Raw genomic sequence first — 26,818 nt, forward strand, 5'->3', positions numbered from 1 at the left:
TCTACAAAAAGGCCCAAAAAGCACTGAAAGACTATTTTGAAATAAATTTGAGAACTGATGTGGAAAAAAGAACAGTTTGGGACGCTAGCAATGCCGTGATGCGAGGTTTCCTAATACAACAAAACTCCATAAAGAGGAAAAAACAGAATGAGAGAAAAGAAAAACTTTTGGAAAAGATAAAAGAAGCCGAAAAGAAATTGAGGTCCAAACCAAAGTCTCATGAGATTTTGAGAGAAATAAAGTATTATCAGTCACAATATATGGAACTGATGAACCAAGAGATAGAATGGAAGATAAAGCAAATGAAACAAAGAACATTTGAATCGGCGGACAAATGTGGGAAACTTTTGTCATGGCAATTGAAAAAGAGACAAAAATTGAACACTGTGACAAGTTTGGAAATGGAAGGAAAAATTATCCACAAACCAAATGAGATAAATAACTGTTTCCAAAGTTTTTTTAGAAAACTATATGCACAAGGGCCGATTAATGAGAAGGAAATAGAAGAATTTATTCAAAAACATGGATTACCAAAGATCTCAGATCAAAGTAAAAGAATTTTGAATGAGAAAATAACAGGACAATAAATAGAGGACGCCATTCAGAAGATGAAACTGGGAAAATCTCCAGGCCCAGATGGCTTGACTGCTAGATACTACAAGGCACTGAAGGATTGGTTAATACAACCACTGAAGGAAGTTTGTAATGAAATTTTGGAAGGGAAAAAGGCACCCGAATCGTGGAAAGAAGCTTTTATTTCACTTATACCGAAAGCAGAGGTTGAAAAGAACCAGGTCAAAAACTACCGCCCTATATCATTACTCAATGTGGATTACAAAATCTTTGCAGACATTTTAGCAAAAAGATTGAAGAGAGTATTGGTGCAGGAGATTCATAAGGACCAAACAGGCTTTCTCCCAGGGAGACATATGTCAGACAATGTAAGGAACATTATAGACATTTTAGAGTTGTTGGAAGTTAACATTAATAGAAAGGCAGTGATAATTTTTGTGGATGCGGAGAAAGCCTTTGATAACATTGGTTGGACCTTTATGAAGAAGAATCTCCAAGGGATGGGGGTAGGCCAAAGATTTGAAAACGGTATAGGTGCTATATATTCTAAGCAAAAAGCAAAGCTGATTGTTAACAATGTGGTAACGGAAGAGATTCCTATAGAAAAAGGTACACGACAGGGATGCCCAATATCACCCTTACTTTTTATAACAGTCCTGGAGGTTTTGCTGAACATGATTAGAGGGGACCAATTGGTTAAAGGCATTCAGCTCGGAGCAAAAGACTACAAATTAAGGGCGTTTGCAGATGATTTGGTACTGACGTTGCAACAGCCAGAGACTAGTACTAAAAGGGTCTTAGAACTAATTGAGAATTTTGGTCAAGTAGCAGGATTTAAACTGAATATGCAAAAAACTAAAGTGTTAGAGAAAAATCTAACAATGGCAGAAAAAGACAAGTTTCAGAAGGAAACAGGTTTAACAATAACAAAAAAGGTGAAATATCTGGGTGTGAACTTGACTTCTAAAAATGTAAACCTATTTAAAGACAATTATGATAAATGTTGGACAGAGGTGAAGAAAGATCTAGAAATATGGTCAAGATTGAAACTCTCCTTGTTAGGCCGAATTGCTGTCATTAAGATGAATGTATTGCCTAGGATGTTGTTTTTATTCCAGACACTCCAGATCTTAGATAAGATGGACTGTTTCAAGAGGTGGCAAAAAGACATATCAAAATTTGTCTGGCAGGGCAAAAAGCCCAGAATAAACTTTAAGATTTTAACTGATGCAAAAGATAGAGGGGGTTTTGCCCTGCCGGACTTGAGACTTTATTATGAATCGGCAGCTTTTTGCTGGCTGAAACAATGGCTACTTCTTGAGAATACAGACATTTTGGATCTGGAAGGGTATGATAATAGATTTGGCTGGCATGCATACATATGGTATGACAAGGTAAAATTGCATAAAGGCTTTAAAAACCATATTGTGAGGAAAGCACTGTACAATGTTTGGATAAGATACAAAGATTTGCTGGAAAGTAAAACCCCTAGGTGGTTATCACCAATGGAGGCTAAAGAGGTAAAAAAACTAAATATGGAGTCCAACTGGCCAAAATATTCTGAAATTTTAGAACAAGATGGTGAAAGAGTTAAATTGCAGAGTTTTGACAAATTAAAGTCTAAGGTGCGAAATTGGTTGCATTACCGTCAGATAAATGAGGTATTTAAACAGGACAGGAAAATAGGTTTCCAGAGGGAGAGGTCGAAATTAGAAACAGAACTGTTAGAACCCAACACTAAGAACCTGTCGAGAATGTACAATTTGCTGCTGAAGTGGAATACACAAGATCAAGTAGTAAAACCAGCCATGATTAAATGGGCACAAGACATAGGTCATGACATAATGATTGATGACTGGGAACAGTTATGGAATACAGGTATTAAGTTTACAGCTTGTAATGTATTAAGAGAGAATATAATGAAAATGATCTATAGGTGGTACATGACCCCAGTCAAACTTGCAAAAATTTACCATCTGCCCAGTAATAAATGTTGGAAATGTAATGAGACGGAAGGTACCTTCTATCACCTTTGGTGGACCTGCCCGAAGGTAAAGGCCTACTGGGAAATGATCTATAATGAAATAAAAAAGGTCCTTAAATGGACATTTTTGAAAAAGCCAGAGGCCTTTCTTCTGGGTATGGTAGGCCAATTGGTGCCAAGGAAGGACAAAACATTTTTTATGTATGCTACCACAGCGGCAAGAATTCTTCTGGCAAAGTATTGGAAGATGCAGCAGCTACCTACTCTGGAAGAATGGCAAGCGAAGGTGATCGAATATATGGGAATGGCAGAAATGACCGGCAGAGTCCGCGACCAGGGGAGAGAGACGGTGGAAGAAGACTGGAAGAAATTTAAAAAATATCTTAAAGACTGTTGTAAAATTGATGATGCTTGAGATGTTATGGTTATAAGAAATAGAGAATTGCAGCTGTAAACTATAATCTTAAAGAATGTACAAAGAAAATGAGCGAATTAACTGAACGAAGGGTTGCTGAGAAGGGGTTAATATAAGGATGCAGAAAAAGGGAGGTATGGGGAAGTCCGGGAAAGAAGGTTTTGAAAATAAGTTTAAGAAATTATACATGTTTATTTGTTTGTATGTCTTGTAGGGTTTGTTTTGTTATTTGTTTTATTATATGTTTGGAAAATTAATAAAAATTATTATAAAAAAAAAAAGAAAAAGAAAGACCATAGCGAATTCCACTCATATTCACTGGCATGATTTCTGCTGCCAGCATCAGACAAACATGTACATTGTGTACAAAGCTAGCCTTGTTTTCAAAGTTGCCATTTCAGGTTTCAGGACAGGGGAGCTATGAGATTACAATAGTGGGACACAATTTCCAGCAAGGATCAATTAACTTGTTTTAGAGATATATAGATATATACATATGTATTCAAGTTCAAAACTGATGGTTATTTTATAAGTATTTAATGTGGGGTTTCTTAATATCTAGGTCAGGGTTTCCCGAACTTAGGTCACAAATTGTTTTTGGACTGCTACTCCCATCACCCCAAGCTAGCAGGCTCGGTGGTTAGGGATGATGGGAACTATATAATCCAAAAACAGCTGGAGACCCAAGTTTGGGAAACCCTGATCTAGGCAGAGGCTTTTCAATCAGGTTGAATGGGGTGCTGCCCCACCAACCCCTCAGCCAGCCCCCACCTGCCTGCCTTCTTACTCACAACCAATCCAGGGAGTGGTGCCCCTGGCTGTCAGCTTTCTCCTCCTCCCAGGTTTCAGTGTGGCCATTGTAGAACTAAACAGGGAGGAGGATGGGGACAAAACTGTAATTAATCCCCCCCCCCCAAAAAATGGGTCTAGCTCCACCTGCTGTTTGGACTCCCTGCCTTCTGCCCTTTCAGTCAAAACAGGCATCAGCCACCACTGTACCTAGGTGCTCCTGGAAAATAATTGTTAGGTCTGAAAGGCATAGCCCTCTTGGTATACCATCGCTAACCAATTTCATCTCAGTCGTGCAGATGATGGTTAGGTCCTACTTGTGTGCTTCCCACTGACACCTGATTGACCACTGTGAGAACAGGATGTGGAACTAAATGAACCATTGGCTTGATCCAGCAGGCTCACATTTATGTTATGTTATGTTATGTTATGTTATGTTATGTTATGTTATGTTATGTTATGTTATTTTGTGTTAGTGTTATGTGTTAGAGTTATGTTACCTATGGTTTCCATGCAAAGTGGTAGGGGCATAGGAAGGGGGGGTACAGGGGTGCGGTCCACCCCGGGTGTCATCCTTGAGGGGGGTGACAAAACGGCACACCGCAGGGGGTGGCACTTATCGCGGGTCCTGGCCTGCAGCGTGCCCGAGCCAAGCATCTCTCCTGGGAGTGACGCGGTGGCTCGGGGCCCCGTGCTGCCTGAAATGGCGGCATGGGGCTTGCGTCCGCCAGGTAGACTCCATGGGCAGCTCGCCACACCACCCCCTTGGGCAGATTGCCCCGGAGCCCCCATGCACAATCGCTGCAGCGCCTCCGTGCACAGATCACCCCGCCCCCACCGCTCCAGGTGTCGGGGCAGTTAGCTACGGCCCTGCAAGGTGGTACCAGCGGCGTAGCGTGGGTTGTCAGCACCCGGGGCAAGGCAAGTAATATGCGCCCCCTAACCAGCTGCCGCTGCCAGCTTCTTCTTGCTGCTGCCTGGGCTGGTCTGGTGTGGTTCTCTCCCACGCTCAGCGCTGCGCTGGGCGGCCGCTGCGGTGTCCCTCCCCCAGATAGTCCCTCGCTCTCTCTCCACACTGCACGCCTGGCACCCACCCCCTCCACAGTGGGCGGCGACCAAGCGGCTCGGATCGGATTCGCACAGCCAGCACTGCAGTGAGAGAGAGTGAGTGAGCCAGGTAGGGGCAGAGAGCTGCGAGTGCAAGCGCCCCCCCCCCAATGTTGCGCCTGGTGCGGCCGGCACCCCCTGCACCCCCACGCTACGCTACTTGGTGGTACTGTTGGGTACTGATTAGGGCTGGTCAGCCAAATCTCTACATGAAGCAACCCCTTGAAACTAAGCCATCACTTTTCCCCCTTCATCACTGCAATATGGCCTTACCAGCAGATCCCATCACCCTGTGGCTGAGCCAAGCATAGAGGAAGTGGGGAACTAAAAGCTGAGATAGGCTCCCCTGTTATTTTAGCTTCCCACTTGTGCCTCTATGCTTTGCTCAGCCATGGGGTGATGGGATCTGCTGGAAGGACCATACTGGAGGAAGAGAAATTGTGGGTGGGGGGGAGACTGTCTGCACTTTGGGAGGAGGCCAGAAAATATAGTTGGTGGCTGATCAGCTGTCTTGATGTCCTGCGTCCTAGAGAAACTGATCAAAACATTCTGGTGGCTGCCATAAAGGGAGAAAATGTGTAGGAAGAGGGTAGGCAATAAGACAAAAAGGATGGTGGGAAAGACAGGCTTGAGGTCAACAACTTGTAGGGCAGGAGCTGCCTCTCATAGGCTGGATTCAGCTCAGGAGCTGCTAGTTGCCCAATTCCCCAACTACAATTATTTCTTCCCTTTACTCACCATCATAGTTGTCTCGTTTTAATTGTTTGATCAAGAAGTCTAAAGGCTCTTCCGGTTTATGGATAAGCAAACCTTGAAGCATTTCCTTTAAAAACAAAATTAAAAGAAATATTATTACAGTGGTACCTCCGGTTAAGTACTTAATTCGTTCCGGAGGTCTGTTCTTAACCTGAAACTCTTCTTAACCTGAAGCACCACTTTAGCTAATGGGGCCTCCCGCTGTGGCTGCGCTGCCAGAGCACGATTTCTGTTCTCATCCTGAAGCAAAGTTCTTAACCCAAGGTACTATTTCTAGGTTAGTGGAGTCTGTAACCTGAAGGTACCACTGTACTACTACTATTATTATTACTGTTACTGTCTGCATACACTCCATACATTTGTTTTTTTTTAATGATATTTATTAGAAGTTTAAAGATTACAGAAAAAAGAAAAAAAGAAAACAATAGAAAATTTAACAGAACATACCTTACAATACATAAAAAGAAAAACATGAAAAAACAATACAAGACAACAAAAAGAAGCAAAAACATTAAAACACACATCCAATATTCAATATCTTTACCTTTCATTACTTGTTTCATCGACCTCCTCACACCTCTCTCCTTTGTATTCTAGTTCAATTAGCTATTTCAGCAAATTCTTTCCATCTTTCTCAATTTTTGTTCTATAATTTATCTTAACGGTCTAACCTTAAATTTTTCCATTTTGGCCATTATCAATCAGTTTTTACTTAATTCTTTATTACATTTCTGCTAAAGCCATGTAGCTTCATTCCAGCATCCTTCTAACATTCATTAATTTTGCAATATTTCTGTAAATATACTTTAAATTTTTTCCAATCTTCTTCTACCGACTCTTCTCCCTGGTCTCGGATTCTGCAAGTCATTTCCGCCAATTCCATGTAGTCCATCAACTTCATCTGCCATTCTTCCCTGGTGGGTAGATCTTGTGTCTTCCAATACCTTGCGATAAGTATTCTTGCTGCTGTTGTGGCATACATAAAGAAAGTTCTATCTTTCCTTGGCACCAATTGGCCGACCATGCCCAGGAGAAAGGCCTCTGGTATCTTCAGGAAGGTATATTTAAATACCTTTTTCATTTCATTATAGATCATCTCCCAGAATGCCTTAATCTTTGGGCATGTCCACCAAAGGTGAAAAAATGTACCTTCAGTTTCTTTACATTTCCAACATTTGTTATTGGCCAGATGGTAGATTTTTGTAAATCATTTTCATTAAATTTTCTCTTAGGGCATTACATGCCATAAATTTCATACCTGTGGTCCATAACCGTTCCCAGTCAGCCATCATTATATTATGTCCAACATCTTGTGCCCATTTAATCATAGCTGATTTCACTGTTTCATCCTGAGTGTTCCATTTCAACAGCAAGTTATACATTTTTGACAAATTCTTGGTTTTTGGCTCTATCAATTCTGTTTCCAATTTTGATTTTTCCACCTGGAAAGCAACTTTTTTGTCCAATTTGTATGCCTCCATTATTTGGTAATAATGGAGCCAATCTCACACTTTGTTTTTCAATTTTTCAAAGCTCTGCCGTTTTAGTGTGTCTCCCTCTTGTTCCAAAATTTCCCAATACTTCGGCCATTTGGCCTCCATATTGAGTTTTTTCTGAGCCTTTGCTTCCATTGGTGACAACCATCTTGAGGTTTTATTTTCTAACAAGTCCTTATATCTTATCCAGACATTAAACAGTGCTTTTCTGACAATATGGTTTTTGAACGCTTTGTGTGCTTTAACCTTATCATACCACAAGTATGCATGCCAACCAAATACATTGTTGAAACCTTCCAAATCCAACACATCCGTGTTTTCAAGAAGCATCCATTCTCTCAGCCAACAAAATGCGGCTGATTCATAATAAAGTTTAAGGTCTAGCAGGGCAAATCCACCTCTTTCTTTAGCATCTGTTAATATCTTAAATTTTATCCGAGGCTTCTTGCCCTGCCAGACAAATCTAGAGATATCTCTCTGCCACTTCTTGAAACAGTCCATTTTGTCCAAAATTTGCAATGTTTGGAACAAAAACAACAACCTTGGCAATACGTTCATCATACACTCCATACATTTGAAGTGCATGACTTCCCCTGCCCGGGAATTTTTGGAACTGTAGTTTGTTAAAGGTGCTGGGGTTTATAGCTCTGTGAGGGATAAATTGCAGTTTCCAGGATTCTTGGGGGGAGGTGTGTGCTTAAATGCTAATGGTGAGTATGCAGTCAATATTACTAGTGGTATTTATTAGACATTAAACATTTCTTACACAAAAGTCTCCAAGCAACTTTTGGAGTTTAAACATAAAACGTATTATAAGATTAAAACATTCCTTTAAAAAAGAACACATGTAAGTCATAAGAACATACAAAAGAACTTACTCCTCCAAACAGCTGTGGTATATAGAAAATCCATCTCTCTCTCCAGGCTCTCTGCCAGTTGAGCGGAGATCTAGAGTGTTTGTCCCTGACAGTGGGTCATCAGGACAGATTAGGCTCTGGTTTACCACCCACCTCACTATCCAGCAGTCTCCCTGCATGAACTGACGAAAACAGTGTTGACAGGGTTTTTTTTTTCCAGCTGGAACTCACCAGAATTTAGTTTTGGCACCTCTCATGTGCACAACGTTACCATGATAAGAGAGCAAGGGAGGCATTCGTGGTGAGTTCTGGCACCTCTTTTTCTAGAAAAACAGCACTGGGTGCTGATGACTCCCAGTCTTTTGGTTCTAGAAGACTTCAACATCCTTGTCCTAGGCTATTAAATTGGGGGTGGAGGTTCAGGGCTTCAGGGCTGACGTTACAATATGTTATTGGCCCATCCACACTCTGTATCTGGTTTTCTTGACTGGGCAGGAAAAAGGTGGATTGGATTTAGATAGTAAGTGCCTGCCCCTTATTCATTCTCATCACCAAGGCTATACCTGCAACTGTGGCTGATAGCCAGCAGAGGCCACTGTGGCCTTGCCAAATTAGCCACAACTCTGCAGGTCACCCTGCTGCTCCCTCTGCTCGGATTCAGTTGCCTGAAGAAGGAAGGAACAAGAGGGGGAACAGTAGGGTTGTCATATTTCAAACAGTGAAAATCCAGACAGAAAAGCTGTTGAGCTTTTTTTTGGCAAATTTGTTGGCAAAGACAGCACTGCAAGCATATAATCTAATGTCATTATCCCTCGGTTTAAGGCTGCATTCTCTCCTCATTCACCCACAGTCACTTTAACGTCCCTCTCTTGAAAGTTGATTACAATTTCCAAACAAAATGACGAGAGTAAGGCAGTTGGGGGGCTGCTATTTTTATTTTATCTTTGCATTTTATTTTCTATTATTAAAACCACCAGGTTGCCAATAAAACCAGGATCATTGGTTATCATCCCCAGAGATCTAGCCTGTAAACTTTAAAAGGAAGGAAGAATGAATGGGGAACCTCTGGCCTTCCAGATGTTACTGGACTCTCTCCCACCATTCCTTACTATCAGTCATGCTGGTTGGGGCTGATGGGAGTTGGAGTGCAATAATGTATGGAGGGTCGACAGTTTCTCTGCCCTGATCTAATAATAATAATAATAATAATAATTTATTATTTATACTCCGCCTATCTGGCTGAGTTTCCCCAGCCACTCGTGAGGGAATGACTCTTCTAAATGAAGGCCTTCTTTCATCTATTGTGTGCTACTTCTTCGATCAGGAATGGGGACCTGTAGCCTTCCAAATATTGTCAGACTACAACTCCTATCATCCCTGAGCATCAGCCATATTGAGTGGGATTGATGGGAGTTGGAACAAAATCTGGAGGGCTACAGGTTTCCCAGCACTGGATTACAACTGCCCTGATGCTCCAGTTCATTAGCCAAAGTTCATTATCCTTTCTCCTTATTGTGGCTGGGAGCCACAAGTTAACAACAGATCACATGCTTCTGCTTTATATATAGGCAGCAATCATTTTAGGCATGTCCAAATGATGAGTGATTACCAACATGTGAGTCCTTTTGGACCTGGAAGAGGAAAGAACAGTGGCAGGGTGATGCTGTTGTCTAAACCACTGAGCCTCTTGGGCTTGCTGATCGGAGGGTTGGCGGTTCAAATCTCCACAATGGGGTGAGCTCCCGTTGCTCTGTCCCAGCTCCTACCAACCTAGCAGTTCGAAAGCATGCCAGTGCAAATAATAAATAAGTACCTCTGCGGCGGGAAGGTAAACGGCGTTTCTGTGCACTCTGGCACTCATCACGGTCCTCCGTGCACCAGTTGTGGTTTAGTCATGCTGGCCACATGACCCAGAAAACTGTCTGTGGACAAACGCCGGCTCCCTCGGCCTGAAAGCGAGATGAGCATCGCAACCCCACAGGTGCCTTTGATTGGACTTAACTGTCCAGGGGTCCTTTACCTTTACCTTTTTATGTGCACTCCACTGACGTGTGTTAGCCATTGCCTGTACAATTATTTATTATTATATATTGAATATTGTGATGAATTATATTTCTCTAACTTTTTTGTATTTTATGGATATTATAGGCAGATCCACACAATATATTTCAAACTTATTTCTCCCCTCCCAAAGAATCCTGGAAAGTGTAGTTTATTAAGGGTAGCTGGATCTGTAGCTCTGTGAAGAGAAAACTACACTTCCCAAGATCCTTTGTGGGTGCAGCTTATAACAATCACATCACCACCTTCAGGCTTATAATACTTTTTCAATAAAATTAAAATGAAAGAGCAAATCACCAGCGCTCACTCTGACCTATAAATGCAGGGTGGACAAATACCCTATGCTAATCTAGCTACTGCATTTCCCCAGAGCAGGAATGGGGGAAATGAAATACAACTCCCATCATCCCTCACCATTACCAATGCCAGCTGGGGCTGATGGTAGCTGGAGTCCAACATAGGTGGCACGTCCACCCACTTTTGCCCTAGAGCATGCTGGGAACTGTAGTCTAATAGGCTTCCCCTCCCTCGGTGGTTGCCGGGAATTATCGAACTCTCACATATCCCGTCCCGGTCGGACAACTCCCTTGTAAGTTTTATATTCTCCGGGCCGTTTATTCCCTTCAAGTCGCCTGCGCCAAGCATCCCCTCACCTGCATAATTTGGTGGAGGCGGTGTTTCTCCGCGTAGAGCCCCATCTGCGGAGGGATATGTATAGGTCTCTTAGTGGCGTCCATGGGTGCCCTAGCAACAGCTCGTCGCTAAAGGAAGAACGTCACTAGAGAGCGACGAAAACCATGGCCGCCAGATTTGGCATCACCCCCTCATAGATCTAGGCTTGCTAGTTCGTGCAAACGCAGTGTATGTCATCAGATAGCGACGAAGCTATCTTCTCCATCACACTCCCTGCACCTTTAAAGGGACAGTAACGGCTAACTGGTTACAGGATTGAGATAGTTTCTAAATCGGGCCATTTACCTCATCGTATGAAAAGGACTGCACATCACATTTCAGCTACTCATTAAGACGCATAAATATAGATAGATAGATAGATAGATAGATAGATAGATAGATAGAGATAGATATACGTGTGTGTGCAATATGTATCGTTCTGCTAGGATAACTAAAGCATCACTAACAAAGAAAAAATGCGCGCACACAAAAAGCAGGGAAAAGGGAAGGGCACATATCTGCATATGTTAATTCATTAGTATAAATGCAAATTTAGACAAATACTATATCATAGAATTGTATAGTTGGAAGGGATCCTGAGGATCATTCTAGTCCAATCCGCTGCAATGCAGGAATGTGCAGCTGCCCCATTCAGGGATTGAACCTGCAACCTTGGTGTTAACACCACTATGCTCTAACCAACTGTTGGCTAGAGGTTATGGTTACGGAAGAAGAAATATCTCAAAATAATAAGAAAGACCATGTTGAGGTGACTTTGTGCCTGCTGGGTGTGGTGTCTAAGTACTCCCTCGAATATCCATAAATGCTTTTATTAGGTAGCCTCAGTGGCTAGAACTGCCTTATACCAACTGCAGCTGGTTCAACAGCTACAGCCATTCCTGGACCATGAAAGCCTTGCCACAGTTGTTCATGCATTCGAGACTGGATTATTGTAATGTACTCTGTGGCGCTTCTCTCACACTTGCCCCAGAAGTTGCAGTTGGTACAGAATGCTGCAGCATGATTGCTGATAGGAATGAGGCCTGCGCTCAGAGAGCAGCACTAGTTGCTGACTTCCTACCAGGCCAAGGTGTTACTAATACAGTGGTGCCCCGCAAGACAAATGCCTCGCAAGACGAAAAACTCGCTAGACGAAAGGGTTTTCCGTTTTTGCATTGCTTCGCTAGACGAATTTCCCTATGGGCTTGCTTCGCATCAAAACGTCTTGCGCTTTTTTAAAAAGCCGCTTGAAGAGGCACAGTTGTGACGGACCGTGCTTCGCAAGACGAAAAACATCGCAAGACAAAAAGACTCACGGAACGAATTCTTTTCGTCTTGCGAGGCACCACTGTATAAAATCCTTACCTTGGTACCAATTTACCTATGAGATTGACTTACCCCACATGTGCCCAATCAACTGCTTTGGCACTACTTCAGGTGCCACATAATACCTATTCCACATTTGTAAGAACTCGATTGTTTAGAGTGGCAGCACCTACACTTTGGGACCCCCTGCCTATAGATATCAAGTAGGCACCTTCACTCTTTTTGGCAATTGCTAAAAACATTCTTGTTTAGACAAGTCTACCCAGATGCTTAGAAAGTTGAGGTAATTTTACTCTGTTTTAGTATTTTAACTTTCCTATGTTATGAAATATGGTTCTGATTTTTTCTTGATTTTACTGTTTTAACTTTTGTAAATTGCTTTGAGGTGTTTTTTTTTTACAATCAAGCAGTGTTAAAACTTTATGAAATAAATAAAGTAAGAATAAATAATAATACCTTTATTTCTGGCTGGGCACTCCCCCCATCCTGACTGATCCATGGTGGACAGAAGATTCAGCAGGTACTTCTGACCCCCATTTTATACTCACAGCCATCCTTTGAGGCAGGTCAGGCTGAGAGATTTTGATCAAGGTCATAAATGAATTTTGTGATAGAATGGGTCTCTGATCCTGGCAAGCCCCATCAGTACTATACATTTAAAGCAGTATCAAAGGCGGAATTGATGTCCAGGGGAGACGAAGGGTGGCACTTTGTCTTTAAAAAGCTCAATAAATTTTTAGGGGCGTTCCTTAAGAAAAGCTCAACAACCTTTGGGATGTCCTGGTTTTTTACTTTTTGAAATATGGCAACCCTAATTATACTACTTTAAACAGCCGTGGTTTCTCCCTCTCCTGACTGTTCAACCATTATGGAAACTGAACAAATCTTTATTCTGCATTAATTATTAATTATTAATTATTATACGCTTTAGGAGAGGAACCCCACCTCCCAGTCTATTGATTACAAGAATGTTCCATGGCCACAAAAAGATGGGGAACGTGGAGGGAGAAAAAAGCATGGAATATCCAGGAAGCAGGGATGGCTGTCTGGCTCCCAGCGCACAAACCCTTTCGCTATCACTTTTTGTAATTTTGTACTGTAATTTCACATTACCTTCCTGCAACAGACTAAAGAAAGCTCACATGGTGAGCGGGTCGGGGAAGAAGAGGTTCCCGGTCGCTTGTCCCCACAGGTAGACTACGTCTGAGCGTGGAGGCTCCACTGGGAGCGCGGCGCTTAGTCCAAATCCTATCTCCTCGCACTCCAAAATATCTCCAGAAAAAGCAGCGGACCCCCTCCACTCCCAACTGTAGGTGGGTCGGGTGGGACTGGGACAGGGTAGGATGGGGTTGGGTGGCCCTGGACAGGGAGGCGTGCCGGCTGCGTCAGCAGAGCCTCCCGCGGCCACGTGCACGCGCGTACACACACCCCGGTTGCCCGGGGTGACGCGTGTAACAATTGCTCCGGCCGCTTGCCTCCAGCAAGGAGCCGGCGAGTGCCAACAACAGCCAGCGCCCGCGGCGGAGGCGGCTTCGCGACATGCACAATCGGGGAAAGGAGCGGAGGGAGGAGGAAGCCTGAAGCTGCAGTCGGAGAGACAAATTAATGACATTCCTGTCTCCGACCTACCTCACAGGGTTCTTGGGAAGGCTGCCGAGTTGACGCGCGCGCTTTGCGCTGAGAACATTCTAAAACGGCGTTTGAACGGGAAAGGGGCCGGAGGTCAGTGTCAGAGCGGCGTCGTGGCAGACAGAAGGTCTCAGGTTCGACCACCAGCATCTCCCCTGCCAGGCTGATGGGAGTTGCAGTCCAAAACATCTGGAGGGCACCAGGTTAGGGAAGCCTGATCTAAGGCACACAGACACACAGACCCATCTCTCTGGGAAGAACTGCAAAGCCCAGAAGGGCACCCCACTGGTGTAACTCAGTTTATTCAGTTGGTCTCCAGTTCTCAAACTTGTGTGCCAGAAGAGAACTGTAAATCTAAACAGGTTAAACAACAAAAGGTTCCTGGGAATCCGGGGAATAACGAAAAGGCTGTTCGGTATGTTGCTGCTCTGGGCTGACATTCAGTCTGCGTCTGCTAGGGCTAGGTAACTGCTCGGTCCCTGAACCAGGTATATCTCTGCATTCAATACCTCCTGGTGCAGGAACAAAGCAGATTTGCCTGCTCTAAGAAGTGGGTGTCTGTTGTGTCTCTGTACAAGTCACTGCTCTGGGCTGACCTTCAAATCAGGGACAGGAGATGTTCAAAACAGCAACTTATTTTTTGTTTTACTGTTTTGTTTTAACTTTTATTGTCATTTTTCATAACAGAAGGGTTGCAGACATAAGCAAATGCAAAATGCAGCAAAAACGATGGTAAAAATAATTAAGGATACTGAAGAACGGGAGGGGGAAACAACATAGTGTGCAATTCAGCATAGAACAACTATTGCATGTAGAAGAGTCAGTTTAGTGCTCAATAAATTTAGTTCTCTGCATGTTTACCTGTAAAACAGGGAGTTCAATGGGCTGTGCCAGTCAAGTTTACATAAGAGAATAAACATCCCACATTGAATAGAAGTGATCTATTTTAGATGCACCATTAAAGACTCTGTTGGTGTGTCCGAATTTCTAACAGTACAATGTCCCATACCTTTCCTAGACACTCCTCTCAGGAAGGAGGTAAGTGAATGAGACTAGCTAATTCTTATACTGTACAAACCATTCTGGGCATCAGTGTTCAGTTTCTGACATGCCTACTTTTGAAAGAGTTGATACGCAACCCTGGCCCTTGTGCCAAGGTTATATTCCCTACATCCTCCCTCTACCTGCCTACACACATGCACATGCCCTCTCCACCTTCCACTTGGAGGGGACCAGTGAAAATCTGGAGACTCCACATCAGACCCAAAGATCTGGCAAACCTAACCCCTTACCAATCTAGATAGGGAGCCACAGCACATCCTATAAATGTGCCCCCCCCCACACAATCTCAGCTTAGAAATGTGAATGATCCATGCTAGAAAAACCACTACCACTTCTAGAATCCTGTCTCCCCCAATAGGTGCAAGCAAGCAAAGGTTAACATCAGCTGCAGGGGCCCCTCATTCCAACGTCCATCAAGCTAGCCTTTGCATTTAATGACCAGGAGGAAATCTGAAGTCACTTGGGCCACTGTTTTATGCTAGCCAAGAGGAGGCTTCTGTCCCCTCGGTCTTTTCATGGCATCACAGTTGATGCATTGCCGCATTATGTTTACAATCGACTCACTAGGGTTTATGGCACCTGATTGTCAGTCAGTCTTTTCTGGACTGGAGGTCTGTTTCTGCTGTATCATTACAACCATATTGACTTACTGTTTGGGGATCAGGGGCTGCAGAGTTAGATTGTGATATATCTTTCCCACTCTCCCTTTAAACACACACACATCTTGCAACTGGGCTCTTCTATGGCAATATAGCTTCGGGTGTCCGCAAATGGATAAGCACCAATAATCGAACCACCTGGGAAGTCGTTAGTGTTAAGATCAAGCTTCTCCATCAAATGAGAAGATGGGTGGGATATGAAGCAAACACATATTAAGTATTTTAGAAGGTTGCAATCTGCTGACTGTATATTCAGAAGTTACGGGAGGTAACCTGGCATGTGGGGGAAAGGGGGGAAATGAGGTGGGGAAGTATCATGCATGCTCTCTTGAGTTTCTTTTGTGGGAAAGGGGGAATATAGGCTATAATAATAATTCAATGAACAAATAGAAAATAAAAAGTACTAGATCTAATTCAATTCAGATAGTGCAAGAGGACAATGCAGGTGTCAACATTTAGGCAGGTAATTATGTAAGGAAATAGTGATCACAACTATAAGGCATGTACTGGCTTTATAAAAGCCTGTTTGTTTGTTTGTTTGTTTGTTTCATTTTTATACCACTTAATATTTTTAAGAAAAATCTCAAAGCGGTTTACAGAATATTAAAACATCAATAAAACAATCTGAGGAAAGTAAAATTTAGAGTATACAGTCAAAGCAACATAATTAACAGAAAACTAAAATATCTTGAAGATTTCAATATAAAACTACAAAGGAGGTCAACTACAGAATACATATTTAACACAAACAAAGTTAACAAAAAAACTTAAACATTTCAAAAGAAAGCATTGCTAAGGAAAGTCAAATATAAGATGCATATTTAAAACAGCATAATTAACAAGAGAATAAAATATTATAAGCATGGCACGGCTGTGAGGCAGACACAAAAAGATGGGGCAAAAGAATCCAATAGTTGTTGTCAGGCATAGCGATGTCCCTCTGGTCTCACAGGAGCCTCTTTAAAGCGGCCCTACCCGCTAAGCCAGATGGAAAGGGCCTTGCAGGGAGAGGTCCTTTACGACTCACAGCTTGGTGAAGAAATGTCTCCTTGTTTCTTCCAAATCCTAGGAGCAGGGGAAAATGAATGAAATCAAGGAGAGCCTGCGGAACATTGAACAGACTTACAAGATCTTCCAGCAACAGCAGTTCACCTTCATTACTGCACTGGAACACACCCGAGAGAATGCCCATGACAAAATCAAGCCTGTGTCAAGCATCGGACAGGTATGGAGAGATCCCAGAACTAGGGGATGAGGGAGAAATCCACTTCAGGCCATAGCTCAGTGGTAAAGCATCTGCTTTGGTTACAGAAGGTCTCAGGTTCAATCCGCCATGGCATCTCCAGGTAGGGCTGGGAGAGATTCCTCCCTGAAACCTTGGAGAGTCGTTGCCAGTCAGTATAGACAGTGATGTACCAAGGGCCTGACTCTGTGTAAGGCAGCTTCCTAGGTTTCTCTGTGTTTACAGGTGACTCTACGTAATGCATACTTTCCAGTGCAATTTTGGAAAACCGAAATGCAGCCTCCCTTCGAAATCTGTGCTTCTCTGAATTGTGTGATGCAGGTCCAAAAATGTGCCAAGAAATTATGAACATAACTAGGGTGAAGAGTGCATAAATGTACATAATATAAATGAAAAGTGCATGCAAAATGCATCACATTAGAGGAAATTCATATATTTAGACAAAATTGCAAATATATTAGGATAAATTTGCACTAAAATGCTTATGAATTTTCATGAGGACTTAAAAAAAATAATCACAAACTGATGGTGAGAATTGAAACCGATACACTGAAATGGACAGATTCGCCCATCCTAGTTTTTTTCTCTTCCCCCTGATTTCCCTCCCCCCCCCATTAATCTTTATTAAATTTTAAAACACATAAAAAGAAAAAAGAAAAAATTACAGTTGTCAAAACAAAAAAAACAATAAATGAAGACTTCCGTAGTGTATACCATTTCTAAAACATATCCATTATGGATGTTTGAGTGCAAAATAAATTACAAGGTTTTAACATAAAGATTCAAACATTGTTTGCTTTTTTAGTTAATCATGTAAGAAGGAAAGGAGAGCCTATGCCAACCAAACCTTCCTATATATCTTTACTGGATTTTGGGGGGAGGGGGGAGGACTTATACAAACATAACATAAAGGCCTGAACCAATGTACCCAAATTGCAAAATAGGAGATTTAAACTAAACATTAGGAAGAACTTTCTGATGGTAAGGGTTGTGGAAAAGACTCACTTGGGAGCTGGTGGATTCTCCTTCCTTGGAGGTTTTTAAGCAGAGGTTGGATGGCCGTCTGTCAGGGATGCTTTAGTTGAGATTTCTGCATTGCAGGGCGTTGGACTAGATGAAACAGGGCACCTTTCCAACTCTACAATTATGATTCTAGGAACAAACATAGTATGCTAACTAAAACAAAACATAGACTTGGTGTCTACCCACAAACTCTAGCATTACAATCATGGGTAGGCAAACAAAGGCCCGGGTGCCGGATCTGGCCCAATCGCCTTCTAAATCCGGCCCGCGGATGGTCTGGGAATCTGCGTATTTTTACGTGAGTAGAATGTGCCCTTTTATTTAAAATGCATCTCTGGGTTATTTGTGGGGCATAGAAATTCGTTCATTTATTATTATTTTTCAAAATATAGTCCGGCCTCCCAGAAGGTCTGAGGGACAGTGGACCGGCCCCCTGCTGAAAAAGTTTGCTGACCCCTGATTACAATGAAAGCAAGAGAGTTGGAAACAGTTTCACATCTTCACAGTGAAAATTATAAACCCTATGTGCTGTTTTCTTCTCAACAACCATAGTCTTCAAACCAGCAACCAACAGTAGTGTTTGGGAACCGTATCCAGCAACATAGATTTTGGGTTCACCTATCCTTGAGTGCAATTAATAAATCCTTTGGCCCATTGAAAGGAATGCAGTTAATCCATCATAACCATCTCTTTTTCATAGATGATTGAGGACATACTGTCCTTCGCTGCTCCTTGGTAAATCTGGAATCCATAATGTATTATAGCAACAGCCTTTTCCCATCTCTCTCTCTCTCTCTCTCTCTCTCTCTCTGACACACACACCACTTTCCCTCACCCCACAGTGTGTGTCCCCATGGTGTAACTATAACTTTGGAAACCGCCTATTAAAAATAATGGCTATGTGTCAAATGTGGAATGATGAATGAAGACCTTGCCTCTCCCTCCTTGGGGGACACACAGATTCTTTCTGAGTTGTACTAACGTGGAAAAATGTGTCAGCTCTTAAGTGATCAGTCTTGGAATATTTCTCTTTTAAAAATAAATAAATAAAACAACCTCATTTTTCACACTTCCAGTTCGCAATAACATTTAGACCTGGGGAAGGGGAGTCACATAATAAGCATTCCACTTGAACAACATGCTTTTTTAAAAGCAGGCTGATCTCTTGCTAGTCATTTCAAAGTTATCCCTTTCCCAAGGGAAGCCTTTACAATGTTTACAGAGTAGTCTTTTTTAAAAAAAGAGGAAAGTGCTATGGAGCCCTTTATTCTCTTTGTGATAATCTGCTTATTTACAAATGTACAGTTAAGGCAGAAGTGCAGAAACAAGCAGACAGGAGTACCAAGCAACAGCATATTGTTCCCTCCACCCCAGCTAAATCCAAATATTTGTTTCTTTCCGGGTCGCCATGTATATTTGTCCCCTCCTACCTGCTCAAATTCATTTTTTCTTCGTCTTCTAACGCTCCATGTATACTCATACTCTAGATGTCCAGAACTTGGAAAGGTAATTTTTTGAAAAGCAAGTAGTTCTTGCTCAGGTGTGGCATGTCCAAACAGGAACTAATTTCTGTTCATCTTCATCCCTCTGAAAAACAAGCAAGCTCAGTTCAAGTTCATCCAAATGATCTTCGGCAGAAAGAAGAAAAAACGATATTCAGAATGTTGCAAGTATATTAAATATACTTAAGACTAATAAAAAAATTAAAACACACGCACACAGTGGAATGTGAACGGCTTATTTCCTTCCAAAATTATTATATTTTTAAGTTAAAGGCTGAATGAGTCTAAGAAGTTAAAAACACATGGTCCGTCTAGCTCCCCACAGGCTGGCAGCAGCCCTCCAGGGTTTCAGACAGTCAGCCTCTCCCAGCCCTACCTGGAGATGCCGGGGATTGAACCTTTGCTCTGCAGCTTCAAGTCATTTGCAGCAGAGGCTGAATTAAACAGGGATATTAGAAGCTGCCTTTTCACTGAATCATATTTTTGGTCCATCTTGTTCAGTATTGCCTACAGTGATTGGCAGTGGCTCTCTAGGGTTCCCAGCCCTACCTGGAGATGCCAGAGATTGAACCCAGGACCTTCTGCATGCAAAGCAGGTGAGCCACAACCCTTCCCCACAGGACACCAGATTGCAGACAACTGGCCTAACGTGTAATACATATGTACTTAAGTCACAGGTAGCCAAAGTGGCGCCATCCAAATGTTATTGACTACATTCCTATCAGCCCCACGCACCCACCCCAGCCAGCGTGGTCAGTGATCAGGGAGCTAGCCCTGAACATGGATGATGGGAATTGTAGTCCAACATCATCTGGGGACCCAAGGTTGGGGAAAGTCTGCCTTAAAGTGCTGCTTCTCTCTGTCCTTTAACCTCCCCACTTGTAAGTTGGGCCACACACACACACTCACAGGCCTACTAAGCCAGGCAGTCGTAATAAGGTTCCCCAAGATAAATAAGGTACTTCAGACAAGCACTTTGTAGTAGTAGTAAAGCACAGGTGTGAGGAATCAGCTAAAGATTCTTTAACAACCAGGAATGGTCAAAGGTTCAAGCATCTGCCTTCCACCTTTGGGGAAGGAACGGGCATCCTCAGAGACCCTCCAGCAAGTAACATGCACAGTTATTTTGATCTATTCCTTCCATTAGGGAATGTACGTGGCAACAGCTCTCCATCTTGGCGATGTGGCCGAGCTCAAAATCTGGTGGGGCCACTTAAAAAGGAAGGAGGAGGGGAGTTCACTCAGACCTGCCTGGGCAACCTTGGCCCTTTTCCGCTGAGTCTGTCATCCCGGGACTCAATTAAGCAGAGCCACTGTGAGTGGCTTCTGTTGCGCAGTGAGCTTGCCTGTCCACTAACGGCTGACCCGAGACTGCCAGGCAGCCAATTGAGGATACAGATTTGCAGCAGGTGACCGGCCTGAACCGGATTGAAGCCAGCAACCTCTGCACCCCATTATCTTTTCCCTTCAACAACCCCCCCACCCCACCCTGTTTGCATTCTCTTGCGTGGAAAAGGCAAAGTAACAAAAAAATATAAGCACAAGAGGTGACAGTATTTGTCTCCAAACAATTGTCAGGACTAGGAAATAACTCCTTTTTGCAGGTTCAATGTCCTAGCTCCTGGTAGTTGTCCTGGATTTAGATAGAACTGTATAACTATCTTTTATTGTTTTTTTGAGGATCATTTTATCCAAGGCACCTAGATTATTTTGCTTATTTAAAAGCATTTATATACAGCTTAGGAACGTAGGAAGCTGACTGAATCAGACCTATTGGCCCATCTAGCTCAGTACTGTCTACACTGACTGGCAGCAGCTCTCTGGGGTTTCAGGCAGGAATCTCTCCCAGACCTACCTAGAGAAGCTATTGAGGATTGAACCAGGGGCTTTCTGCATGGCAAAGCAGATGCTCTGTCACTGAGCTACAGTCCTTCCCCAAAGCTTAATTGTTCAAAAATCTCTAAGCAATGCATACCCTAATATAGATATATCATTCAAACACAAACTAAAACCAGAAAAACTGCAAGCTTCTTTGGAGAGACGAAGGATCTCTGGCTGCAGCCATCATACATACAGTGGAAGAGAAGGCTAGGTTAAGCCCCATCCAAACAAGGAAGGAGATGAAGCACACAAACTTTGGCTGTGAGTTCCAGGAACGTTTTCCAAAGCCCATTAGGACAGGGGTATGGAACTCAGGCCTGGAGGCCAGGTGTGCCCCCCAAGGCCACTCTATCTGCCCCTTGGACACCCCCCTCCCAAAGCATGCTCCCCGATAGCCCTGCTTTGCATCCTCCTTGAATGTTTTCGCCTGGCCATAAAGGCATCCTTTTACTCTGAACCTAAGCCTCTTGCTAACCTCACACTCAATTAAGACTACACAGAACCTTTATTCTCAATAATGATGGAACTCACAGGTGGAGAATACCTTTCTTCTCTATATATCTTCATTATTTGTAAAGGGAATATTTGTATAAGTGAAAACTTTACTATCCCTTTGGAGTTGCGCTGTGTCTTTGTACTTTTGTCCTTGGAGGCTGTGATGATTTATGTTTCACACTTTTGACTTTGTTTTCTTTCCATTTTATTAACTTTGCACTTGTTTTTTCCGTTAACAACTTTTTTTTAAAAAAAAAGAGCTGCTGATTCTGAAATTCATATAGACTTCCACCATGCTAGCTCCGGCCCTGCCCTTGCCAGTTGGTATAACTCGCCCTCCTTCCCCCTTGTGTGTCCGGCAGGTGCAGACCTACACGGACCATTACTGCAACAACTCCACTGACAAACGTATCCTGCTCCTGTTCCTCAGCATCTGCAGCGACTTGAACAAACTTTGCCAACGGCTGGAATCCCTACACCCTGGTAACAGTGTCACCAATGCCCTCTTGGACAAGTGCAAAACGTTGGTGAGCCACAGCAATGACCTCAGTGGGATCAGAGCCAAGTAGGTATTTATTTGTAGAGCATGGGCTGGCTGGGGCTAGTGGGGACTGTCACCCAAAACATCTGGAGGGAGCCAAGTTGGCTAATGCCATCATAGCAACATAGGAAGCTGCCATATGTCTTGTACTTCATCTGAAAACAAAGCAACATTCCAGTCCCCATTATTCTGAACAGCAGCATAAAAAGCTGCTATAAACCAAGTCAGACCCACTGATCCATGTAGCTCAGTATTGTATACACTGGCAGGCAGTGGCACCCCACGATTTTGGGCAGGAAACATTCCCAGCCCTAGCTAGAGATGGCAAAGACTGAACCTATGGCCTTCTGTATGAAAAGCTGGTGCTCCACTACTGAGCTGTAAGTGCTCCTGATGAACACATGAAGTTGCTTTATACAGAGCCAGATCTTTGGTCCATCTAGCTCAGTATTGTCTACACTGATGCACAGAGGTTCCTCGGGTTTCAGATAAGAGTATATCCCAGCCCTTCCTGGAGATGTCAGGAATTGTACCTGGGATCGTCTGCATGCAAAGCAAGATGTTCTGTCACCGAGTTGTGGCATTTCCCCTGAAAGCCAGGATTCCAGTCCTGATGGTTCCGAATTAAAGGATGATTTAAATAGGCATGTAGGGAGCTGCTTTCTGCTGAATCTCCATCTAGCTCAGAATTGTCTACACCGGAGCTTTCCAAACTTTTCAGGTTGGTAACAAACCTTTTAGACAAGCATCATTTCACATTGAGTCAGACCGTTGGGGTCCATCTAGCTCAGTACTGTCTACACCAGCATCTTTTAACCTTGGGTCCCAGATGATGTTGGACTAAAACTCCCATCATCCCTGACCATTGGTCATGCTAGCTAGGAATGATGAGAGGTATAGTTCAACAACATCTGGGAACCTAAGGTTGAGAAAGGCTGGTCTATACTGACTGGCAGTGGCTGGGTGGTGCTGCATATAGGCAGCTCTCCCAGAACTACCTGAAGAGCTTCACTCAGAGATCTAACTTTGAGACACGTGGAGGAAGAGGCGTATCACACAGAAGGGGCCTGGCTTTCCCCTATTCCGACCTGTTGTCAATCCAAGGAGGAAGGCCTACAAATAGTTGAAGGGGGGGATTGTTCTATAACCGCCACAGTAGAGTAGTGGAAAATTTAAAAGTGCAGGATCCCTTCATGCAGGATCCCCTTTTGAGATTATGAAATTATCTTGTAAAATTATATGATGATGCAGGATGCATTCCAACAGTCGGTGCAGATTTCCATGTTTTCTGTGCATGAACACAAATGATATTGAGTGCTTCAATATCTTATTTTGGAGTGATTTAAGTTGTGTTTTTATTGACATTCCATTGTACATAACAGAACTAGCACATCCTTCTCTTAAAAGTGAGGAACCTTTTCCCAGTGCTCCTAAATGCTCAGCTTTTAGGACAACTCCTTGGTGTCCTTCCAGTGCATCTTATCCAGAGGGACCCTAGGAGACCATCCTCAGCAGCTGACTCACCTCCTTTCACTCTGATTGGCCTCCAATCAGCAGCACAAAGAGGCTTTTTATCAGTGCCAGAAAAGTTCCCCTTTTATGCTGATTGGATAGCTCTAGAATGCTGAAGACAAGGACTGTTGCAGAAATAGTAATGGGTTTCAGGGCCACTCATGACCAGGGCTGATGAGGGTGGAGGGGAAGCCAGTACAAGAGGGTCAGAAGGTGACCCAGGGCCTGACTATATTGCATGTATTTTTGTCTTGGTTGTATCATTATTTATCCATTGTTTCTGACATCCATTGAAAAACCGCTTGCAAACTTATGCTTGGGAACCAAGCATTCCCATTTATTTCTGACTCTGTATGAACATTAGCTTCTGTGCATTGACAGTAGGACAACAAAGCCTCATCTTATTATGCACAGTCACCTCTGTATGTTTTCATAAGTGAATTCTGTGTGAATACAACAAAGTTGCCGCGGGATGCACATCATGTTGCCTTACATGTACAAGTTCAACATTTAAAGTATTTGGCTAATTCAGCTGAGATCACATGGGTGCTTCTATTACTGATATTAGCTGTTGGGACCTTAATGTTCTCAGCTGGCACATGAATATTATACAGTGGTACCTCGGGTTGAGTACTTAATTCGTTCCGGAGGTCCGCTCTTAACCTGAAACTGTTCTTAACCTGAAGCACCACTTTAGCTAATGGGGCCTCCCGCTGCTGCTGCGCCGCCGGAGCCCGATTTCTATTCTCATCCTGAAGCAAAGTTCTTAACCTGAGGTACTATTTCTGGGTTAGCGGAGTCTGTAACCTGAAGCGTATGTAACCTGAGGTACCACTGTATTTATTATTAGCACACACATGAGATCACACGTTTATTTTTATATCCCTTGTAAAGATTTTTAGCCACTCTGCCCTCGCTGGAAGCTGTGCAAAAAATAAAAATAAATCAAAAATTAAAAAAAAACAACACACCAGGGCCCAAGTCTGCTCTCAGTGGCCCCGCCCACAACCCCAAACCACTGAACTGCCATTGACTGTACCAATGCCTTTTGGCCTTCTCCTCCCCGCCACCCCCAAATGTCCAACAGGTACCCTCATGATGTTGTGAACCACCTCAGCTGCGATGAAGCCCGGAACCATTACGGCGGTGTGGTGAGCCTCATCCCCATTGTCCTCGACAGCATGAAGGAGTGGGTGGCTCACACTGAGAAGCTCCCGCGGAACATGTTACACAGTGTGAGTGCCCGGAAGGCCGCCGTCTACAACCAGGCAGAGCTGCCCATTCGCCGTGTGGGCGACCGCGACCACTTAGGCCGGCCCGCTTTCATCACCGAGGGCACTCAGACCTACATTAGCTTGACAGAAAAGGCCAGGGAGAGGGAGGACAGGAGGGTTAAGCTAAAGCAACTGGGTGGCCTAGGCAGGGCCATCCGGAAGTTTCTCGACGGGCCCTGGAGACCGCCTGGCAAACACGCATTTTAAAAAAAAGAGAGAGAGAGTAAAGACCAAAAAAAGAAAAAGAAAGCAGCCTGCTCGCTTAGCATCCGGCGATTAAAACAATCTCCCTATATTTGCTTCAGTTATGCCCTTTCCTGAGGGGGAAAAGAAAGAGATACATCTGCTTTGGTAGCGACAAGCATGATCTATCTTATCCCTTTCTTGGAGCAGGTCACCCTCAGATGAAGATACTTTAGCCTACTCAACAGTGTTCGAGTAACCCCAGCTTTAGAGCAGACCAGGCCTACAGAATTAATGGGCTACTGTGGTGAAATTAGGCCACCACCAAGTACTGGTGTGGTGTCCGCCAGGCACTTAATGATACCTCAAGTTGTGGGGAGGCAGGGGAAGGGTTAGTGGGTCATCACATCAGAGCACAGGGTTTTGATTCACCTTGACAGCTGCCCCTCTTCTGCACTTCTTATAGGCTTGAGTGTTACATGTCTGCCCAGTGTGAACCTCTGGCCAAATCATAACTCTAACATGGGTTACTTATTTAGCTGGGGAAAGAGGTGGTAAAACAACCAGAGAAAGGAGGATCCATTTACACATTTCTGAGAGGGTGGAAATACGCTTTAAAAGAAACAAAAAACTTGTACACCCACTTAGAGCTCACTACTATCTGGCACCAGTTAAACCAGGATACACTGAGTTTCTGGAAGCACTGAATTTGGTTGAGTAAAGCTTTTTGACACACAGAAGGAAAAGCACAGGGCAGGAAAGGAGTATTTTTGTACTTAAGTAAGATTCCAGGTCACCTCAGGAGACTTAGACCACTTTTCAAGGCAGAATGGCACTTTAAAAAAAAAATTAAAGCACCTCTGGAAAAATGAGGGCTTGACTTCTCACAGAAACATAAAAAGGAGGAAGAAAACACATTTCCAGCATGCCAGGCTCACACCAACTCACACCAACTTCTGCCAGGGGTGGGATAGGGAGTATCCATTGTTTTCAAGAAATGGAGCATTTTAACATTAGATCTTGTCAGTACAACTCAACTCCTTTTGTCTGATTGTTTCTTTTTCCCCTCCTCGCAGGATCCTTAGCTCCTGTTTTTTTGCCTCTTGCCGGAAGATGCTTCTGAATAAAGCTGTTTCCCCTGCAAGTGCAGCTCGTTGCTAGAATTATAGAGGTGTTTTCGTGATCAAATTACTAAAGGAAAATTATGCTGAGCCCAGGGATGGGGGTGGTAGAGAAGGGACAGGCAAACTTGAACCCCAGACCCAGGACTACCCTCACCCTCATTTTAAATCTATAAATCTACAACATGGTTCCCCCCACTTCTAATTACTATGACTTTTTTTTTCATCTCCCCAAATTACACACTGGAAATCTAGGCCCAAATCCAGTTCCTAGATTCTTCCCAGACACCCTCCCTCTACTTCTTTTTGACTGTCCCATTTGGAGATTACAGACAGGCAAAGGAATTTCATCACACAGTGCATCATTAAACTATGGAACTCCTTCCCACAAGAGGCAGTGATGGCCACCAATTCTGATGGCTTAAAAAAAAAAAAGATGAGATCATGGAGAACAAGGCTATCATGACTACTAGATATGTACTCCTCTGTGTATCAGTTGCTGGAGGTGACAAGTGGCGAGAATGCTCTTGTGCTGTTTTTGCTTGCTGGCTTCCCACTGGAGCATTAGGTTGGCCACTGTGTAAACAAGATGCTGGACTAGATGAGTCGCTGGACTGATGCAGCAGCCAGGCTCTTCTAACATTTTCTGTTATTCTA

General features: G+C 43.4%; 2 protein-coding genes across 9 annotated transcripts in view; one reads left to right on the top strand and one right to left on the bottom strand.

Moving 5' to 3' along the window:
• The window catches only part of AK8 (adenylate kinase 8), a 111,879-nt gene extending 98,501 nt beyond the window's left edge, over positions 1–13,378 (bottom strand). Inside the window, exons 1-2 of one of the 5 annotated variants that reach the window (XM_082207847.1) lie at positions 10,692–10,856; positions 5,607–5,691 (exon numbers count right to left, since the gene is read on the bottom strand). In XM_082207847.1, coding sequence (XP_082063973.1) covers positions 5,607–5,691; positions 10,692–10,775 — 169 coding nt within the window. In that variant the 5' untranslated portion in view covers positions 10,776–10,856. Of the gene's footprint in view, positions 1–5,606; positions 5,692–10,458; positions 10,513–10,691; positions 10,857–13,149 lie in introns of those variants that run through there. The other 4 variants (XM_082207849.1, XM_082207846.1, XM_082207848.1 and 1 more) reach the window with 4 other exon arrangements.
• Positions 13,379–13,618: 240 nt separating this feature from the next.
• Positions 13,619–26,184, top strand: SPACA9 (sperm acrosome associated 9). Of its 4 annotated transcripts, none has more exons than XM_082207883.1 (4): positions 13,619–13,758; positions 16,456–16,611; positions 21,893–22,095; positions 24,671–26,184. In XM_082207883.1, exons 2-4 carry the CDS (start codon positions 16,468–16,470, stop codon positions 25,062–25,064), a joined length of 741 nt encoding a protein of 246 aa, XP_082064009.1. In that variant the 5' UTR covers positions 13,619–13,758; positions 16,456–16,467; the 3' UTR covers positions 25,065–26,184. The 4 variants fall into 4 exon arrangements, with proteins under 4 accessions (XP_082064009.1, XP_082064008.1, XP_082064010.1 ...); XM_082207882.1 differs by having other exon boundaries at positions 13,729–13,868; XM_082207884.1 differs by lacking the exon at positions 13,619–13,758 and adding an exon at positions 13,875–14,080.
• Positions 26,185–26,818: the final 634 nt, after the last annotated feature.

This window comes from Podarcis vaucheri (genome assembly GCF_965113315.1).
Source record: "Podarcis vaucheri genome assembly, chromosome: Z".
NCBI classification, from domain to species: Eukaryota; Metazoa; Chordata; class Lepidosauria; order Squamata; family Lacertidae; genus Podarcis; species Podarcis vaucheri.

Coding starts and splice junctions, on each gene's coding strand:
- SPACA9 (XM_082207883.1), top strand. CDS start 16,468: ATGAATGAAATCAAGGAGAGCCTGCGGAACATTGAACAGACTTACAAG. Junction 16,612..21,892: donor CTGTGTCAAGCATCGGACAG/GTATGGAGAGAT, acceptor TGTGTCCGGCAG/GTGCAGACCTACACGGACCA. Junction 22,096..24,670: donor CTCAGTGGGATCAGAGCCAA/GTAGGTATTTAT, acceptor AATGTCCAACAG/GTACCCTCATGATGTTGTGA.